This window comes from Acyrthosiphon pisum, chromosome A2 (genome assembly GCF_005508785.2).
Source record: "Acyrthosiphon pisum isolate AL4f chromosome A2, pea_aphid_22Mar2018_4r6ur, whole genome shotgun sequence".
NCBI classification, from domain to species: Eukaryota; Metazoa; Arthropoda; class Insecta; order Hemiptera; family Aphididae; genus Acyrthosiphon; species Acyrthosiphon pisum.
The window spans coordinates 88,242,915-88,265,456 of record NC_042495.1 but is presented as its reverse complement, the minus strand read 5'-3'; the positions used below and the strand labels follow the sequence as shown (position 1 = coordinate 88,265,456).

Here is a 22,542-nt window from a genome sequence, read left to right as displayed (position 1 = left end):
GAAAAATGGCCACCTGACGTTTATTAGACGCTGACGTTAGACCAGCTGCCTCTATGTAAATCTCGAAACGCTTCACGAAAAACGCGCCAATTTTCTGCCAAATTACCCGTCAAAACCAACGCATCTGGCTTATTATACTCCATGGTTCAACAAAAATTCAAAATTCAAATACACAATACACAATTTTTAAGATCCTATTAGACTGCGCCATGTTGCATCTCATAAGATGTGTAGGTGAAAATACATGTTCTAAACTCGAGTGCTATAATCGTACTGACTTTATTGTGTCTAAAATACCGATAGCGATACACGCGATAATACATCATAATTACATAACCGTTATTGTAGATAGCAGGTAGGTATCATAGCTATTACAACCATAGTATACTTATTAGGTACTTATGTTATATGTCACGGCACACGAAATAACTTAAAAATAAACACAAAATAAACAAATGACATTAGAAGTTCATTATAATACCTATTAATTATTATAATGGACATTTCTACGCAAAAATATAATAATATAGCTGACAGCTGTTAGCTGTACGCCTGTACGCTGCTGTCCATCTATGATTTACAATAATACATTAAGACACCCAGAAGAATTTCATAACATCATCTTATAGTCATAGAATCAACTAGGGTTAAAATTCTGGAGGAGGGACCGAGAGAGCTACAGCTTACAGCCCACCTAACAAAACATGTTAACTTAAAAGTAAAAAATAGTAACCTCGTCGGGTGTATGACGTCCTAAAAAATATTTCATTTTCAACGAGTGCGTTTCACACAATCAGAAATTAATATACTATAATACATCATATATATTATATATTATATGTTATACCATTGATTATACATATGTATAATATGTATAAATGTATAATATGTATAATATGTATAATTATACTATGTATAATACTATAATCAATGGTTATACCTATACGTATAATATTATAATATTTCACAAGCGTTTTAAATATCAGACTTCTCGAAAACCGAACTCGCATACGACGTGATCCACTCGTAAAAATTAATCACACACAACCACCCACAACCACCGCACATGATATTATATATTGTTATACGCAGCTCTTCGGGGAAGCCCTAATCGAATATACTTGAAAGAACACTGTGTCGACATTAGCTACTGTCGCGTATTATGTACGTATAGAAAGTAACAGTGAGAACTGATACTTCGTCAAACGGATTCCGTCAAACATTGTAATTCATTTATCATAAGAGGTGAATACCTACTATATGAACTCATTAACAGAAACAAAATATCAATAATTGTATAGGTATCGACGTGTTTCAATAAACAGCTCGGACTTCTTCATATTATTATATCTGCTTCAACCCAAATTATTTGTAGGCGATTTAATATGATATCAATATTTGGAATTATTTTAACAACTTATATGTAATTAAATCGTTTCTGAAAAAAAACTCGATCATGTGAAAATATAAATATGAAAGAAAGAAATTAATTACTATACAATATAATATTAGCCTTAATGTTATTTTCGAATGATAAACATTTTTATTTTTGTAAATATCACTTAGCATAAAACTATAAAGTATTGTACTCGAACTTATATATTATACCAACCAACACACATTAATAATAATAATAATAATAATAATAATAATAATAATAATAATTGTTTATTCAATGAATAAAACGGGCAAATTGCCCAATAGTACAAGTAAATAAATAAGTTATTACAAAAAATTGATATGAAAATCGAACAATAACATAAATGCATATTAATAATAAGATAGAAATGTAAACTGAAACGAAAACAATTATACAAATAAATTATTACATATTGTTTGTGATGTAAGTTTTAAGAATTGAGGCTAATCATAGTTTAAAGGAGAGTTGTTATCACTGCAATTTATTTTACTATAATAATATATTGTATCGTTTTATGTAATTATTATTTGTTTACTAATTAAATAATATATTATTATTATATGCGTAATTTATTATTATGGTATTATAGCAGGTATATTTTTGGGTGTTCGCGTAACAATACTTTAAGCAGTGGCGCCGAAGTTTTTAAAATGTGGTCGGGCAATTTTAAAACTTCCCGGCCTCAATATCTTAATTATTTAATATAGAGGTACCCTAATATACATTTATTCATAATCACGGTTTAAATATACTCATGCTCATATTAAAGTTGTGAAGTAAATAAAATATGGCCAGCCGGCCACATTTTTTAAAAAAGAGGTCGGGCCACGGCCCGACGTCACCATCGACTTCGGCGCCACTGTACCTATATTTTACACATTTCACTGATTATGTAAAATATTGTTTTTTATGGTATTTAATTAAATCTCGAAATATTAAGTTTTTGAAAAAACAATTAATATGTGTCATTTACCTACTCTTTTTCTATTGCCTACCGAATAAAATATCAAATGGGTACCTACTTTAAAATTATGTTATAGGTAGGTATCTGATAAAATATGAGTCTCCGTCTCTCGGGAAGCTGCTTGACAGTAAGTTGTCGGGGACAGTAAATATGTTGGGTATAGGTCTCCTGTCCTAAAATAACAGGAAAAAACTTATCACATAAATATTTAATCTTCCGGAGAATAACGCCGCCGAAAAAACGCTGTTTTCTTTGTTGTTTTTTTTATCAACAACTAACAAGTTTCACTCATTTAAATGTTTATAATATGCTCATTATTTAAATCTTAAATATGAATATTTTAGAACTGCAATAGGTTAGGATGGTTAGATACCCCTTATCCTTATACCCCCCCTCTTATTTATACCTACCTACTGTTTTTATTAGAATACAATTAATTCAATAATAGCTACAATATTTAAATAAGAAGATAATTTGGATACTATATATTTTATAATTGTATTTATTTTCATATAAATAGTCTATTAGAATATTAGAATGAGTAATGACTGGTCTAGCACCAGTATCAAGCTTCATTAAGAAGGATACAATGGGTAGGATATTTAATGAGAAGAGGAGAGAACAGAGCAGTTAAAGTAGGATTGGAGAGGAACATTAAGTACCTAGAGAAAGACCTAGGAAACGATGAGTTGACGTGGTAGAAGAAGATCTAAATCTAAAAACTCTTGGAGATTGGCGATCCAAGATAGAGATAGTAGATAGGTAGTGTAATAATGGCGGCAAAAACTCTTAGAGAGCAGTCATGCCAGAGAAAGAAGAAAATAAATAGTCTTAAGGTATACAGACTATGACACAATATGTATAGTTTGATTTCTTATGGTCGCCTTGAAGCACTATCAAAGTATTCATCCCACGGTTTAAGATAGGTATACTACATATACTTTAGGATATATTAAACATCTTAACCAGTGATTGGCCCAACAATATATTCACATAATAGAACATCTGGCGATAGCCCTAATTGACATAACACAGGTTAATTGATAATAAATAATAACACATACTTATTGCCATTTTTATAATTTAAAATATATAATATAATAAATTGTTGTCAAATACATCATAAGTTTGTGTTTGCTCAAATTAATACAAACAGCCAGTTTATTTTAAAAAATGATGTTATCAAATCATTCATATACATTGAACTAAAAAAAGTTCACTCTTTGGCTAATAAATTGACATTTATAAGAATACATTAAAAGAAAAAGATGACCAGTCATGGAGTTTATAATGATTTTTTTTTTTTGTACATAATGAAATCAACAAAAAAGTAGCTATTAATTTTAACTACAACAACAATAAACTTAAAAGTAATCAAAATCAACAATCAACTATTATCGGCTATTGAATACATAACAAACTACTAACACAATAAAAAAATGTACAAATATCATTGGTTATTTTTTAAGAAAATATGAAAACAATATACTGAAGTTACCTAACTAATGAACACGACAAAAATTTAAATTATATAAACATTATACAATTTTATCAAATATTTTAAAAACAAAACATTATACATTTCAAGAAAATGATACAATTTTTAAAAGCTTAATATTATATTTACAATTAATGAGTAATAAAACAATCAATGTAAAAACTAGTATGGAACAATACTAAAAAACAAATGTACATATAGAATTTTAAGATTCAAGTATATTCATTTAACTCAATTAGGAAGACCAAATGACTAGAGTTGCATTCCACCCACAAATACATATCGAACTTATGCAACTACATAAATATATATTTTTTTTGTCATATACGTAATGAACTAATTTTACATTAAATTATACAACTTCATGAAATTTTGGTTCTTCATCTATACATGTTTTAAATTTCTAGTGGTACTGTAATATTAATGGATAATAAATTTCAAGTTTTTAAAAAAATGGTATTTAAATAATTAAATTGATAATTAATATCAATTATTAGTTATTACAGTCAGTAATTAATAAAATCAAGTTAGATATTCAGTCATTTCAATTGCTAAAATAATTTGATTTTAATCATAAAAGATCTTAAGGTATATTGCTGCATCAATTACAATTATCACTGTCAATAGGTACTTTCTGATATCAATTAACTTTGAAGTTACAAATTGAATAGAAATTATCAGTCTAATAAGTCCCAAAAGGTAAATCTTAAGTAATCTTTGAAAAATGTATCATTCAAACCTTAATAATTTAATTTAATGTTATCATCATGGTAATATTTGTTTCAGCAATTCCATTGAAGATCTACTACCTTTCTTGATCAGCATGGGGAAAGCTTTCATCATTACAACCGTTTATAATATATAATTCATCATTAGGTTCTACTTTGACTTCCTCAGATACAGAAGTTCTTTGACGCTCGGCATGCTTATGTTGTCCATTAACCATGTTTGGTTTGGTTTTAGATTCTTCACCAATTCGTTCAGTTTTAATAAAATCTATTAACTGATTGTTATTCTTTGAATCCCTAGTCGTTTTAAGGTTACGACTTGAAGTATCAGATGAGATACCAACCCTCAGATTGTTAATTAAATCATAACATTTGAAACCATCATTTTGAGATGTACCATCAGATGGAATATTTTTAATAGTTTTTTTGTTAGGATTCAATGATTTATGTCTTAATACATAATTTTTAATAGCTTTATTATGGGTTGATTTTATTGATCCTGGGGACACTTTACTACCATTGCAAAGTTTTTGTTTTTCAGTAGTTTCTACTGATGCTTTTTTTCCAGTCAATAATATTTTTTTACCAATTGATAGTCTTGAGTTTCCATTTGACAATTTGTCATCCAAACCTTTTTTTGATACAACTTGGTTACATTTGTTTTGTATTAATTTTGAACCAATACTTTTTGATGATCGTTTATCAATTACCTTTAGCAACTGGTTCGATTCACTTATGGGAGGTTCTTTGTTTTTCAAAACACTATTTAAAGTAATAGTTTTAGTTTTCCCTAGTAATTCATTTTTAGGTATGGACATCACATTTGCTTCTTTGGAATTGTGTTTTTGAAGACTGCATATAGTCACTGACAAACTTTCACTACTGGACGGACTTGAGCGGTCAGTTTTTTGTTGTAATGAATTTTTAGCTACAGATAATCTAGTTCTTTGTCGCAGTGAGTTACGAACTGTCTTACTGGTCTCAGGCACTTCTTGAATTAACATTTTATCATTTGGCAGTTTATTATTTTCTGTTTTCCTTTGTTCAGAATTTCCATCCAGCTCTGTCTCTTCATTATCTGAATCATCTATACTAAGGCTTTTGATGGTTTCATCAGAAAAACTACAGTTAGGTTTGTCACATTTACATGTGAACAAGCCACCCTTCACTTTCCAGAAAGTTTTACCATAGTCATAACTAAAATTGTAATATTAAAAATTTATATATTAATAATACGTTATAAAATAAAATATGTTTTTTTTTAAGGCATTACCTTAGTTGCTCATTCTCTTTTATGTCTTGGACAGCAAAAAATGCTATTCTAGGAAACCTTTTATCGTGGTGGTTGATAAATGATCGAACTGACATTAGATTAGGATCACACGAATGGTTAATAAAACGTGACACATTGCTATAGTTATAGGCATCAATACAATATAATTCAGCAGCTCCCTGAAATAAATTTATAAAAAAAATGAAAGACCCAAAAACTGAGTTACAAGTTTTTAATTCATAATTTTAAGTTTTAACTTACGGGATTCTCTAGATTAAACAGGTAAGAATCTTCTTTTAAATCGTTTGCTTTTTGATCTGTAATTATTTCACCAACATACCTTAAAACATATTATATTTTAAATCTAAAATACAATTACTAATTTTATATAGTCAAATAATTGTATACATACTCGCACACAAATGTCCCTCGAGATATTGGTTGCAGTGCTCTTACGCCCCAACCCATATCTTTATGCTTGAACAGTTCCAATCCTACTTTTATACCTTTTTGTATAACTCTATTGGCACACCGTTGTTTATGACATCTACAGCGCCAATTGCACTCATATAATATAACACTTGGATCTGACAAAAAAAATAATGTTCTTATGTTTATATTATTATGATGACAAACATATTCAGATAAACAATCAGTCGACATTTATTCATTGATGTATCTAATAAATAACATTAAATACTTACTGAAATAATCAAAATCTGAATTCAAACATCCATTTTCATCGTACAAACAGTCACCGTTAGCTTGTACACATTTACAATCACTTGTGTTGCATGCACCATCACAGCTACAGCTCTAAAATAATATTAATTTTAATTACATGTCATTTCACACATTTAATTGTAATACAAATAGTAACTCACAGCTATATGGGACATGGCGGAATCAACATAATTTCCTACATCGTAACAGTTTTCTTTGATGTATGTAAATTCGACCGGTACTTCATCATCAATTTCATTCACACATCTAATTGGAGTATCTTCACAGCCATGAGTTATATCTCTATATAAATATATAATATTATTAGTATTTAACAAATAATAAAATAGGTAATAGTTTACTTACTCAGACATAAGAACTGGAGTGGTCTTAATAAAAACAGGTGTTTGAGGCTTCTGAAGTTCTGGTTCAGTAAATTCTAACTTAACAGTGGTTAAAGGTGGTATGACAGTAACTGGTTTACGTTGTTCTGGCGAAACATTTTTTAATATATTATAGCATTCTGAATTTGGAAGACAGAGTTCTATAGGTCTTTTTTTTGCTTTGTTTTTATGCCAAGCCATAGCTCCATTATCTAATAGGAAAGTTACTATATCTATAGCATTTTTACGAGCAGCAATATGTCTAAAAATTAGAACAAAAACAAATAGTGCAGTTAATTCAGACAAAAAAAAAATGTAATAATAGGGACTTACAACGCAGTTTCACCAGCTTCATTGAACATGTTTACTTCGGGATCATATTCCACCAAACTTTTAACAACTTCAAGACATCCAGAAATTGCTGCCCAATGTAATGCGACATTATTTTCATTATCTGATATCCTCGTATTTGGTTTATATGTGATAAAAAACCTAATTATGCATTAAAATTAATATAAAATATAACAATTAATTACAATATTTTATTTATCATACTTCACAACATCAATATGACTATTTTCACAAGCCCACACAAGAGGAGTCCATCCTCCATTATCTTTCCAATTTACCATGGAAGGTTGTTTATTAAGTATAATTTTACAACATTCTAACTTTCCATTCTTAGCAGCCAAATGAAGTGCGGTCATACCCTGTATATCCTAAAACAATAATTTATAACAACTGATGACTAACTGCATGGCAATGTATTATTAATTCTTTTAAAAATATTTAATTATATATTTTTGAATTACTTTGATTTCAGGGCTACCATTAAAGTTTATAAGATATTGAACAACATCGCTGTGACCACTTTTAGCAGCCATTCTCACGGGAGATTTCATTTTGTTATCAACCAGGTTTGGATCAACACCAGCTTTTAGTAATATGTATACAATCATTAGGTTTCCTTGTCTACATGCAATATGCAATGCTGTTCGATTGTGGTTACTAGGAAATTGGTACATAAGATTGCATTTTGCCCCTATAATATTTTAATAATTTTTACTGATAAAACTTAACTAAATTAATATCATTTGTGTTAACGTGTAAAAATTAGTTACCTATAATTGATAAAACTTTTTTTATATTATTTGATTCACAAGCTTCATAGAGTCCTTGAACTGAGTACCTATTTAATTTAATTACAAAAATTAGTTAACATGTACATTTTAAATGACGATGGACAACCAGTATGTAGTGTTGGACGAGTATTGTTTTTTAATTTCGGGTCAAGTTCCAATTATTTTGAATCGAGTCAAGTTCAAAATACGAGAAATCACCAAATTCTGAGTATTAACAAAATTCAAGTACTTGATAAATGCAAAATATTTGAAAAAGGCCAAGTATGAAAAAAAAATTGAGTACTCGACAAATGCCAAGTATTCGAAAAAAGGGTCGAGTACTGGGAATTTCTCAAGTATTTTAAATTGTACTAGACATAGATTCTCAAAAATTTTAAATTTTCTTTCATACAAACCTTGCCCTGGCAATTACTGACATGAACAAAATTTAAACTATCAAGTAAGGTGAATTGTCAATGCAAGGCGATTCAAGGTGAGTACTCGTAATTACAAGCATAAAAAAAATTTCGACCAACGCTACTAATATATATAAACATAAAAAAATTACTTGTTCTAAACAACAAACATAACATTTTATTTAAATAAAATGAAATCACAATTTAAATGATAGAAATGTTATTTTAATTGATTATTCATATTTTACAATTAAATATTATTTATTAATAAATTACAATTTACAAGTAATATATATTTAATAATAATACGAATGGGTTGCAATGTTTGTTCTTTAGACTAATATAAAAGATTTATTTTAACTCAATTATAAATTTGCATCATAAATATAAATACAATTAATGAAATTATATTATTAATTATTTGACTCTTAATGAGTTGAGTATACTTAATTAATAAAACATTAATTTGTATCAATGTAATGTTATGATGACATAATATACATTTACTCAGTAATGCATTGCTAAAAATATTCATGGGTCACTTTTTTTCAAGTAGGTTAGTGACTGGTAAAAATCTTATCATAAGTCAAAAACATTTTTTTTTTCCTTCGATCAAAATAATTATTTCCTTATAGCCCTTATTATAACTATTAGCAATTAATACTTTTGAAAATAGTCTTTTGTGGTTATTTATTGTAGTACTTTTTCAAACAAAAATTATTAAAACCCAATGTAAAAAACCGAAAAGGAAAAGAGACACATTTTATGAAACTTGAATTCAGAAAAATTAGATACAATTCAATACACCCACAAACAATATAAAGTAAATAAAAGGTCATTGGTTTACAAAATATTTTTTGATATAATCAACTGATATCTACTTACCATCTGAGAATTAAAAATTACAATTATAGAATATTTAGTTTTCATTACTGAAAATTCTAATAGGTATATTAGACCATATAATACAAGGGTATTATAGTACATTTAGAGTAAACGTTTAAACAAAAACTATTGAAGTGAGTACATGCTGTATACCCTACCACACCAATACACTACTGCATTATCTAATTAATAACTTACAATATGAAAATGTTTTTAATAACTTACTTAATGCGGTTGGTATCAACAATTTCATTGTTAAGTTGTTGCAAATATTTAGAAAATTCATGTATATCAATTTCTGGTGGACAATCGAGAGTACTTAATTTTATATTATCTACTTCCACAGTAATATGTTGTTTAAAATCTTCATTAAGCTGGATTTGTTTCTTACAATTAATTACAATTCTTTTGAGTTCAAAATCATAAACATCAGGGTCACCACAGTGTAGACAGCCTCTATCATTTTGATGGCAACCAATGTGGAAAAAATGTTTATTTTTACACATCATAAATATGCCCTAGTAAAATAAGTAAAAACATCACAATTATAAAATAAATCTCAATTCCTGTTGTAAAAATTAAATACCAACAGTTTACTTATACATAAATAATGTTATTTTAGGAAATTAATAATCGACATTTTGTTTTACCTCAGAGCAAAACCGTCCACAACGTGGGCAACTGTGGTGTAAAAAGAACCGCCTCATATGATGTTGACAGTATGTCACATAAGGTAGAACAACATTTGCTCTTAACATGGGCATGTTGCCATATTCATCTAAGTGAGAAGCTAAATTCTTGCATGCATAAACTTTTCCATCTATGCAATCATGAGCTTTACAAGATATTTTTCCTTCATCAACCATAACTACTCGAATATGTTCTTGACACAAACATAAATTAACTTCTTGTATTTCAGAACTACTGTAATTTATTTTATCTGTAAAGATAAAATTAAATACATAACATAAAATAAAAATAATTTGTTGACTAAATGGGCATAAAACTAGATTGATACCTAGAGCTACATACTATAAAATCGAAGCGAATGAGTGTCCAATCAATTGCCAGTTTAAACTATAGTTAGGTTACTAATATATTTTTGTCTATATTTATACTCAATTTAATGTTAATTAAAATTAAATTTTTATACCTTCTGTATCAACAGTTGAGATACTGATGTCCATATCGTCCTGATCATTTCTTTCACTAGACATTAGTGTGCCTATATCGCTGCAAACTGAAAATAATCATTTCAATATAGTTGGTATATCATATAAAATTTTAAATTAATCCAAATAGTATACCTGAGATGGAATGTCTTTCTGAATTAGTTTCTGACGAGTCTACATCAAAATTTACAAGATCAGAGTTCAGTTGATTACAAATAGCTTTCTTAACCTTTTGACGTTCTTTTTGTACAGTTTTTTTTTTAAAAATATTATATCTTCCGCCTCTAAAGAACTTCTTTTTCTTCTTTTTATGGTCTGTAATAATTTCTTCGTTTATTTCCTCTTTGATTTGTGCATCCTTGATATCCTCATTTTCAATCTCAATAGGGGGTTGTGCACTAACGGGAATAACATTAACTTTAGTAGCAACTTCTTCTTGTTCTATTTTTAATTTCTTAGGTAATTTTTTCTTTGAATTCATATCAATACTGAACGTTCTTTCTTTTCGAGCAATAGCAGATTTCAACACTGATTGATTACCATTGTTAGATCTTCTTGAAGACCTTTTGAGAGGTATAACTTCAGTGCTGACATCAGTGATTTGTTTTTTTCTTTTCGGGCTATTGGAACTGTAATCCGTAAGATTGCTAGAACTCACATAAGAATCAGGTTTATTCTCATTAGGCCTCAATGTCAAGATGATTCTAGGTTTTTCCTGCTCGATTTCATTAGAATTATTTGTAGTTGACGTACTATCGACTTCAGGCTGGTTTTCATACATTTTCTTTCTAGATCTGATACTAGCTACTAATTCTTCATCTACTTGTCCATTCAATTTGAGCATAAGTTCTGCAATCTCATCATCAGGGCTTTTTGCTATGGAAAATTCTTCTTTTATAGTAGTTTCAACCACACTCGTTGTAACCATATTTTCTTCATTTGCCATGTCATCATTATCTGAATCTCCCACATTACTAAATCGATTTTTCATCCTAGATAATATCTCCTGAATATCAGGCCTACTAGGCTTTTTATCTTTTAAGTGGTTCATGTTTTTGAATTCAGTAGTATAACTATAAGAATTTCTGAAAAAAATACAAAAAGTTAATTAGTAAACTATTTGAATCTAAATGTATTAACTGTAAGAAATAAGTAAAAAGATATGTTCGACACTATCTACTCTAAAAAACATTTTAATATAGAATGGCTAAATTGTATAAAATAGATGAGATAACAGTAACAACTTTGTGTAAAGACAACATGTTATCATTAGGTAGGTAGTGATTTGATTTGTTGGATTGGATACATTTAAATACAGCCAAAACATTTGTAAAAGTGATAGGTATAGTACTAACATGTAACGATTAGTATTTAAAATATTTGCTATTTTGCTATCTTGTATTTCTAGAAATGTACATAAAATTTATAAAACCATTATGTAAACAAATCATTTAAAGTATCTGAGTAATAAAAAACTGCTACAACTTAAGCTTCATAATTATTTCATTAGATAGGTAGGTACAACATAATTTTTGATAAGTAAAAAAGATACATTATTGTACCTACTGTTCCAAATTTTTCAAACTTGCATCTACTTACCTATTTCGAGTATCAATTAAGCGAAGAAGTTATTTTGAACTTTATGGCTCAATTTATATAAAATAAAAAACAAGTATTCAAACATTTTAATTTAATAGTAAATAAATTGATTACTTATATTATTCGGAAAATGATAAAAAATACTAGGTAATTCAGTAATTAATTTTAGTATCAGTAGACTATTACACTTATCTGCCCTTACCTAACCTTGTGAATTTTAATTGTTTCAGTTGAAAGCAAAATTGTGACTTAGCACTGAGATGACCACTACTAAGTAGGTATAAAAACGGTTGAGACGAAACGTGCAATTAGTTGACTATCAACAGATATTATCCTATTATTTGATTGCGTTAATTTAATAACAGATCAATAAAGATTTAAAATTTCTTTTGGAAAACCTACGTATAAATACTGTATGCTGAGCCCTGACCGTGAACAATGTATCACCAAAGACCAAACCGACCTGTAGATCAGATCGGAGAAAGGGACGTTTAATTAGTGTGTCGTGAGTAACAACAAACAAACAGAGGAGTACTATATAGACAAGTGGTGGTCATGTAAACAGTGCATAGATACTGTTGCGTATAGATGACCGAACAAAGAAGAAAATTAGGCGACTACGATGTGGTCACTGGTGGAAAAAAAATTTTGTAAAGAATCTCAAAGCAGGTACTCTGCACACGACAGTGGACACACACAGAACGACAACAAGAAGAAGAACAACAACAAGAAGAACAATAACAACAAGAAGAAGAACAAAACACTTACGGTTCTATAGTGTTCTTAGGCGTCCATGGTTCTTGGACTTTCCGAGTGGATTGGCTGCAATGAGTCCGGACGACTTAGCCTGGACGTGTCTTGGACATTGAAAACGGAAAAAGGCAGAAGCGCGACATATGAAATCGGTCCGAAGAACGACGGTGGTGCGTGCGGGACGGCGCGGCGGGGGCAGCGCTTTCGACGGCGCTAAAGACGTAACGACGCGAACGGCGGCGGCAGCGACTACGACGACGGCGAAGATGTTCTTCGGTGAACGAAAACACGCATGATCACCGATCGGTACATGTAGTATCGGGTCGCACTGTTGCCAACCTCGGCGGGTCTGTACCGTGTTTTCCGTATAATATGTATAATAATATACCACTACTGCAGCCGGACTACGTCTATATACTTACCACCGTGAATTATTATTGCGGAGCTTTCGCTCGGCGGAACGGAACAGCCCGCGTGGCGATATAACAAGTGGGCGAGCATCTGCGGCCGTCGTCGACGGGTCGCGGAGTACGGTCGACGCGCGACCGCCCAGACCCCTCCCCACCCCTTCGGCGAACTTTCGCCGGTCCTGCCGTAGCCAACGATGTCTTCAGCGGATGCCGCTGCAACACGGTCGGAATGCCACCGCCGTGCCGATATTATCGATATATTTTTTCTAAAATATTGTCATCGTCTGGTCGCCGTGTCCGACGACTGATGGGGCCTATGACGTGCCTATCGCGATCTATTGGGCAGGTTCCATTCCGATGGGCCGCGATATCCTACTGCGGGCCGCCAAAAGAACACGTGATGACTCCGAGTGCCCGTGGTACGGCTGGTACAGTGGTACCTCGACCGTTTTGGAACCACTGCGATGTCGGTGTAAATTGTTATGCGATCGCGTCATCCGACGGGTGCCGCTCATAACAATTATTAATATAATATTATTATATTATTATATTGTGATTATTAATTAACGTGTCGTCGTCACGAGTCGCAACGGTTCAATTTGAACGATCATAATGATCATATTATATCGTTACGATTGACCAGCAGCAGCTGCAGCTCGGTCGTCTGTCGTGTCGTGTTCGGACGTCGTATTGGTACGACGACGTTGGTTAACCTCCATGGCTCATATTATGATTCCCTTCGCTCACCGCCTTTCCATCGCTCGCTCGAGTGCGCATACCGCGACGGCGGCGTGCGCTGCCCTGCCCGCCGCCGCCCGGTAAATGGTATAATCATTATTATATTATTTTGTACCACAGCTGCTTCTGCTGTCGTCAACCGCGACATTGCACACCGCAAATATTATAAATTATAATATTATGTTATCATTAAGTAAACCGTGTTATTACGCGGAATAGATTAAATAAAATATGGTAATACCACGCATCGCGTCTGTCACATTTTCATAATTTTTCATTCAGAAGAGCATTGTAACTATTTAAATTGCAACGAAAAAGCTCGTGCACGAGGAGATTTTACGTTACAGATTTTACATTCGTTATAAAACTTCATTTTTGCCAAAAACGTAGATACGGCGTATCTCGTTTTCGTATCTGATACACACGGTATTCGGTTTACCAAACGATATGCGATATCGCCACGACATTGTACACCATGTCAGACATGTTAGATATCGCGGCGGCGGCGTTTTATCTCGTCGTCGCCGTGCGATACAATACAATATAATAATGGACCATACAATATTAAATCAGTAATCACGGTCGGTTAATATTGTCTGTGGATACTTCCAACTGGTAACCGTAGATAGTAAGTACTCGTCGCAATTATGGTCGTACAGAACACTTTTTTATGCCCATCAGACATTATATTCAAGCTCTGGCCTGATTAATCATTAAGCGCTAATGCACTATAGACTAGAGCGCCAAATATTTTTTTCAATTATAAAAATCAAAGCTAAAAGTATCATATGTTTTTTTTGGTTAACCATAGTCTGTAACTATAATGATAACATTAATAAGACATACGTTGAGTGACATCAATCATACATTTGTCTATATGGCTTTTTATGTACATAATAATATAATATTATGCCATCATGGTAAAGCTGGTATAGCCGTATAGATAATCATCGATTATTAAACTTTTGAAAACCTACAGTAGTGCAGTCTGCAATTTTTGTTTTATTGCTCCATCACTGCAGTTGATCATCTCCAATATCTAATATAAAGTTGATATACACCGTTTACTCTAAAAATATTCGTAAACAACTTGTTATTGGTAGAAAATATAAGATGTATATTTCATATTTTTTTATTATAGATAAATAATTAATTCGTGTTTGTATCCTATGATTCATTTCTAATTTTAATACTTCATGGTACTACTGGACCCACTAAGTATAAGTGTGAACTGGTATATTATGTCATAATATGCAACACTGGCTCTGTGATAGGTGGGCGTTGTCTGGCGTTGTGATGTACCTACGTGGCCATGTTAAGTATGCGAACGTTTAAAAAAAAAAAATAATTGTTATTAGCACTTGGTAGGGATGTACCAACATGTGCGGACAGTCTGTAGCTCCACGAAAAATTACAGTATTGGGGCGCAAATAAATCATTGACTTTAGGTGCATCTCCCTTAATTCAGCCCTGGTCAAGCTATATGTATAGTGTATGGAGGGGATAAGTTATACATTTAATTTTTTTCGAAAATGTATACAGGTACAGGCTGCACATTTTTTACATATTCGAGAATCGAGAGAGATATATAGGGATATTGAATGGAAATATATTTTCAGTTTTCATTATGACCAGAAGTGGCTTTTAGAAGGAAAAAGTACTAATTGTTAATGTTGTACAGCACACTACTTTGCAGTACACCTGCATAATATACTCTGCAGCAGTGGCGCCCATCCCTATTACTAGGTGTAGCAGTCGTTACACCTTGAAAATAACGGGTGGGTGGGTATAATAACATAAAATAATTAACTTGAAATATGTTCATTGTTAATCACAGATTATATTGGTTTAATGGTTTGTACCTTAATATTTACTAATATTGTCAATTAAAATATGATGAAATGTATAGAATAATATAATTTTGAGTATGTGAGGGGGTGGGTGGGTGGGTAAAATTATTTCTCGCTACACCTGAAAAATATATTTTGGGCGCCACTGTAGTCAGCAGTCTGCACACTAAAATATAGGAGCTGCCAGCTGGTACACACGAATCTCTTGGGAGAACAAAATATGTCCTACCCAGACCCGAAAAGCGTTTCAAACTACATTCCTAAATCATAAGTATTTAGTAAGACATATCACGTGATACCATTATACCGATCGATTGATGGCGTACGTATTGTGATAATCATAATATCGTGTAACTACAAGTAGGGATGCTATTATATTATTTATACTGGGTGATTCTTTTATCATAGAACACTCATTATTTCAAAAAGTATAAATTTTTTTGAAAATATTTTTTTACATAGTTTCAAGTCGCTAATAATGAGTGTTCTATGATAAAAGAATCACCCAGTATATATGCCTATTGTAATAATATAATGTATAATTTATGTGGCAATTCCATATATATGTACCAATGTACCATGGTGTAGATAATGTCCCGCGATGTACCTTCAAATTTTGCGGGCAGTGCTAAGTATAGGTCTGAATAATATAATATACTTGTATAATATAAAAAAGCACAATAAGTTGTATAGAATTGGTTTTTTGTTACAACTCGTGCAGTTAAAGTTTAAATAATATTATGTACTTATGTTATTTTATATTTATAAAACACGTCAACACAACAGGTGACAGCTACTACAGCAGTGTATGCATCGATGAATATATTTTAAATTATAATGATAATAAATATAGTTCAATACACCCATTAATGCAGTTTAAATAAATCCACCACCGGTCGTATGAGAGCTATATAATATAATATACAATCCACAATTGTTTAATATTATAATAAGTACATAGAAGATGAGCGTTCCGACGACTGACGGAAACCTTTCGCGACGTCGTATTCCGGAAAATTTATCGATTTGTGTACGTGGCGATGATGTCTGCAGCGAGTAGTGAACCGCGCGCCGGGACCACCGCCTAAGCGGCCAGAAGACTACGAGGGTCCACGTTTTGAAATAGTGTTATATTTTATATTTTGATGAGTGATACTTACTCATAAGTCATAACTTGCTTAAAAGTTAAAAAAAAAAACGTATCGTACAAACACGTGTCTGATAATGTTGAAATCGAATAGATAAATTCACTCCAAATATATATATATATATTCATACAAATAGTCTAAATGTAGGTACCTATTTATCTGTATAGTTCTCGTGTTAATATATTTTGATTTCTAAAAGAATGTGCTGGATTGCGTATACACTATACAGTATTACCGTTTTCCTTATGGAGTGGAGGAAATACCCATTATCCATTATTTCAAATACTAGTGTACCCACATACTTACTAAGTATTTTATCCAGTCCTAAATTCCTTTGACTTATGCAACATTTTACATTTGCTGGCAATCTACGGAAAATGTACCAGTGATAGGTAACTGTACAAGTGGACCGTTCATACCAGTCGTGGGAACTTTTAATGACGGAGACAACTCATATTATGCGGGTGGTGTAGCTTGTATATGGCTATACATCTATAACAAACTATATTATACAAAATTACCAACTATCACCAAGTGTACAACAATAGCAGATTTTATGACGTGAAAGGAGCACTACATTATAAAATATTGATGAATGATGGTTATAAGTTATAACTTATAAGTATAATGCAGTTTGGTGTTTCAATTAAAAGACCAGTGGCAATTAAATTATTTTATCTTGATGGGAGGGGTGGTGGAATAGAGGGGCGTAGCTAATTTTTTAACATGAACTTTAATCATTAAAAATATTATGCTTATATTACTCGTTACATAGGTAGATGTAAGTTTAATTTATTAATTCAAATTTTTTAAGTATACACATAAAGTTGAGTCAGGTATGAAATATCGAGTAAACGAGTGGAGGGCTGCGTGTCTGACAGGCCTGCTCTAGAATATGTATTTATTGATCTAATAAAATCGTTATATCATATTGAACATATTTTTAACTCCATAATTATGTAACATCTAAGGTAGACGCAGAATTGTTATGTTTAAGACACAATGTTTTAAACAACTTATTAGTTATTTTAAACATATTAAAAACATGAATTTATAACATTTGTTTAAAACAGTGTAAAATCCAAGTGAATATTGTGTTTTTTTTTTTGATTATCAAAAGATATTCTTTAGAAAAAAGTTTTTTTTGTTTCTTTTCAAAAATGAAAAAAATACACCAACTTTTGATGGAGGTACCTATCAGTGTATCACACATGTGATAAAAATGATATTTACAGTAGATAAGGTACGTAAAATTGTTTTTCGTAAAATAAAATTTTATTTAAATTGTATAGTTATACGTAAAGAACGGGTAAATTTGATAATACAGGGTTGGGAGTTTATAGCATTTAAAATTGTATAAATAAGCGCTATAATATTACGTATTTATCGCTAAATATGCAATAAAAACAAAACAATAAAATCTGCAAAATAAAGCGAAAATGTATTAATTTATAGTCTTACACTTTTATTTCAACAAAATCAGCAAATAACAAAAGTTTAAAATTAGAACCAAATAATACCAAATGTTGAACAGCACAACGCGGCGTTGCTCACGTCGCTTCAACATTCAACACGTAATCGGTGTGGCACTGCAAACTCTGATAGGTACTACAAAAACATCAAAAACACAAAATACGTCGTATCTCATTGTTCATTTGAGCACGTATGTGCTAGTGCTTGTGTCTGTAAAGTGAATCTAGTTGGTATTCTAGGGGGATGTCAAAAGTAAAAATTTCTCAGTAGTTTCCATAAGCACCAGGAAAAACGAAAAAGAATTTTAAGGCAAAATCGGTTTTCAACAAAATCGATTTTTGTTTTTGGTGTAACTATATAAAACAAATGAGTAATGACCGTAGTATAGGTACATACAATTTTCAGTGAATGTTTATATGAGCATTTTCTTTACACCATACATTTTTCAAAAATTTTCAAAATATTTTGACTTGTTTTAATTAGGTGTTTACGGACATTTTTAAATTCCAATTCTTTCAGTTTTTTTCTATAAATGCCAATAAAATTGTATTTATTGGGTCAAAAAGTGTGAAAATTTAATACAAGGCTCCTATATTACATTGTTACAGTAGAAGTTGAAAAATATTAAAAATACACAGGCAACATTTTTTTTTATAAGCATTGAAAGGTAAATTTCGACAAAATTTATCAAATTTAAAATTTAATAATTATTTTGTAGTTAAAAATGTATAAAATGTTCAACTTTTATAGCTAAAATGATTGAAAATGTAAAACAAGTTTCCACGTAAATAGGTTATATATAAATTACTTTATTCACAATAATATTATCATCAAATATACTTAGTAATATCATAGGCTGACTGACCGTTTTCGCTCAGAATCGTTTTTCTTATACAATGATATTCAGATATTATATTATTATTGTGATGATTTAAAAATAAGCATGTACGTTGTTATTGATAAAACTTCACCTTATAATAATATATTAACTGAGTTGGTATAGGCGTATAGTTAGCTATTTTAAATGAATAATAATTAAAGGGATTTGGAAAAGCGACTTCTTTTATCCTATCTTTTATTACCAATTCAATAATTATTACGATTGATTGGGATTGTGAGTATAGATTTATAAACGAGGGCTATAATGATTTATGATGCACCTGAGTCTGCGTGTCTTTATTAACTTGTCGTTGAAGATGATTTTATTATTGAAATTGTGTGAGTATATATTATTATTATAACTTTTTACCTGGTTGATGTTGCTTGACTTGAACAATGATGGAATTTGAAAAGAGAGTATTAACGATGTTAGTTTTCTTGAAATGATGCAAGTACAATTTTTGGTTTGAAATGAAGGTTATTTTAATAATTCACAACAAGATATTATAAGATTTGAAATGAGTACGTTAAGTTAATAATCGCTTTATAATTTTGGTAGTGAAATAAGACGATGCGTGTGATGCACGATGCATGAGGCAGTTTTGGTTATTATGAACAGACTGATCTGAATATCAAAATAGGGATTCTACTCATAGTATTGACCTTTGATACCTTGTTGTTCCATATTAAATTGTTGTTTATTTTGTGTAGGTACATGGGTATAATCAAAATATGTTATTGTAAGATTAGTTACATTTGTACATATATATATATATATATATGGTTATTACTTATTAATAGTTTTTGTACATTTTGAATAATATCAGGGTACATGGGTACAGGTATTTATTGTGGTTTTTGGTAATAACATATTTAATAGTATTATGATGATATTGAATCATGAAGCTGTGTTGGCGCAATGATGTAAATATCATTACATTATATAATTGAATTCAAATTTAACACTATTTATTACAGCGACCCACTTGTAAGTTGTAACCTACCTACTGCAGTACAGCAGAGTGACATTCACTTACCCACTTTTTATAGCTTAAGATTGAACATTTAAAGTAAGTTATTCTAAAACCAAAAAATATAAAAAATATAAAAGCAGTATTATTTTCTAGTTATTTTGTGTTCAAATTTGGACGAAATTACATACTAAGTATCTTATAGTAGTTCATATCTATAGCTCTTATTATCTATATGAGTATATTAAAAATGAAAGGAAAACAGTTTTAGATATAGGTAGGTATTGAAATATCTTCTTTTTTTTACAAACACAAGCTTAAATTGACGGCAAAGAATAAAAAATGTAATTATAATAAAATATTTACAGGTAAAATGTACTACAATGTGAGTAGCCGCTCTGCTGTTCAGACGTACAGTAGATATATGTATCGAGTGTACCTTATCAGTCGTCAATCGTCATTAAGTAAGTCACTATAACGAATGTGTTAAATTTGAATCCAATGAATTATCAACAATGATTATAAGTGGAGACGGTCAAACTTTTTGGTAACCACGCAAACAATTATTTTAATAATGATATTAAAATGTCAATAAATGTTCGTTTTATTATTTATGTTTTACCAATTATTTGAAAAATTTCTACTTTTGACCCACTAAGAGGGTCACTAAAGTACAAACTGTAGATCGAATTTGCTACCTACGCTACTAAAAACCTTCCTCGATGTTGATGATTGGAACATTTTTTTCAAACAGACAGTGACTTCATATACAAAAAAACACATATCTTATTGTAAAATCAATATCCATCATATATTTATATTTAGGGATCAAAATTTCCGAAAAAAACCCGGGTTTATTCCCGTTTTTTTCGGAAAAATTGAGAAAAATTGGTTTCATTTAAAATTTCCGGAAAAATGGTTTTGACGAAAAAAACTGGTTTTTTTCCTGAAAAAATTTAAAAATTGAATGAAAAAAATGGTTTTTTTTTCTAAAGAAATGAAAAAGTAATGTATAGTAAAAACAATCTAATAAATAATGATAGTTGATAATCATATTACATACATATTATATATACCATACCTGACTTAAAGTCTTTAGTGGATAAATCTAGAGGATTCTATACTTGATTTATAAATAATTATAATTTCAAATTTGTAATATTAACTATTAAAGTACTAACTATTAAGTATTTACTAATTAGTTATTTCTTATTATTTCTTAATATTATTTTATATTTAAATATATATTTAATATATTTTATTATCAACTCACTAATTTTGATAATATACAAACTATCAAATAGTTACTAGTCATCACTCACCATTCACCAGTCACTGTAATATAATTTATAAACCTATCAGCCAGTTACTATAATACCTTATTAGTTATTAGTTACTACAAACATAAATAGACAATATAAGTATACAATTTTTAACATTTAAAAATACAGGTGATTTATTTTCGGGGAAAAACCGTTTTTTTCCGAAATTTTCCGGCATTTTGATCCCTATTTATATTCATTCATCGCTCAATTCAGAATCTAAAATGTTAAACATAATATATTTTTTTTATACATTTTGAACTAAAAATAAAGTTGAGGTATTGAAGTTATCCCTACTAAAATTATTCTACACGCCCCGCAAAAAAATCCTGCGCACGCCAAAGCGTTTACATACGTGATCTATCTGAGCACGAGCGTTAAAATCTGTTTATTTTATTGTGTACTATTATATTATTATATCAATTAAACGTATACGATTAAACCGAACGGCGAACAGTAAAATGCATGCACTTTTCGTGTTAAAATATAATGTCATTTGACAGTTTTCATATTTATAAAATATTCAACAAAATATGTCATATTATGATAATATTATAGCGTTAGTACAGAAAAATATCAAGAATAATTGTGTTTGAAATTGTTATGAATCGTTCTTGGTTTTTGGTGTCGGAGATGAGGCAGACTTCCACAAATTTCTATTAATTTTATATAGGTCACGAACCGTGATCCGTGACATCTTTGTTCAGAACTCCGCGGTCTGGCCCGTCCGTCTATAATGCATGATTATGTAAGTTCTGAACATTCAATATAGTTATATAGATAAAGAAAATGTGAAGAGGGCAAGGGGCCAAGAAG

The 22,542-nt window shown here is 30.4% G+C and overlaps 1 protein-coding gene across 1 annotated transcript; it reads right to left on the bottom strand.

The window, feature by feature from the left end:
- Positions 1 to 3,698: 3,698 nt before the first annotated feature.
- On the bottom strand, positions 3,699 to 13,505 carry LOC100169494 (histone-lysine N-methyltransferase EHMT1). Its single transcript, XM_001950641.5, has 16 exons — positions 12,951 to 13,505; positions 10,719 to 11,668; positions 10,565 to 10,651; positions 10,062 to 10,351; positions 9,637 to 9,929; positions 8,111 to 8,178; positions 7,802 to 8,031; positions 7,545 to 7,708; positions 7,323 to 7,481; positions 6,973 to 7,251; positions 6,768 to 6,909; positions 6,588 to 6,699; positions 6,296 to 6,470; positions 6,145 to 6,223; positions 5,884 to 6,062; positions 3,699 to 5,807 (listed from the first exon to the last, which is right to left on the bottom strand). The coding sequence occupies exons 2-16, from the start codon at positions 11,632 to 11,634 to the stop codon at positions 4,688 to 4,690; spliced, it is 4,293 nt and encodes a 1,430-aa protein (XP_001950676.2). The 5' UTR covers positions 11,635 to 11,668; positions 12,951 to 13,505; the 3' UTR covers positions 3,699 to 4,687.
- Positions 13,506 to 22,542: the final 9,037 nt, after the last annotated feature.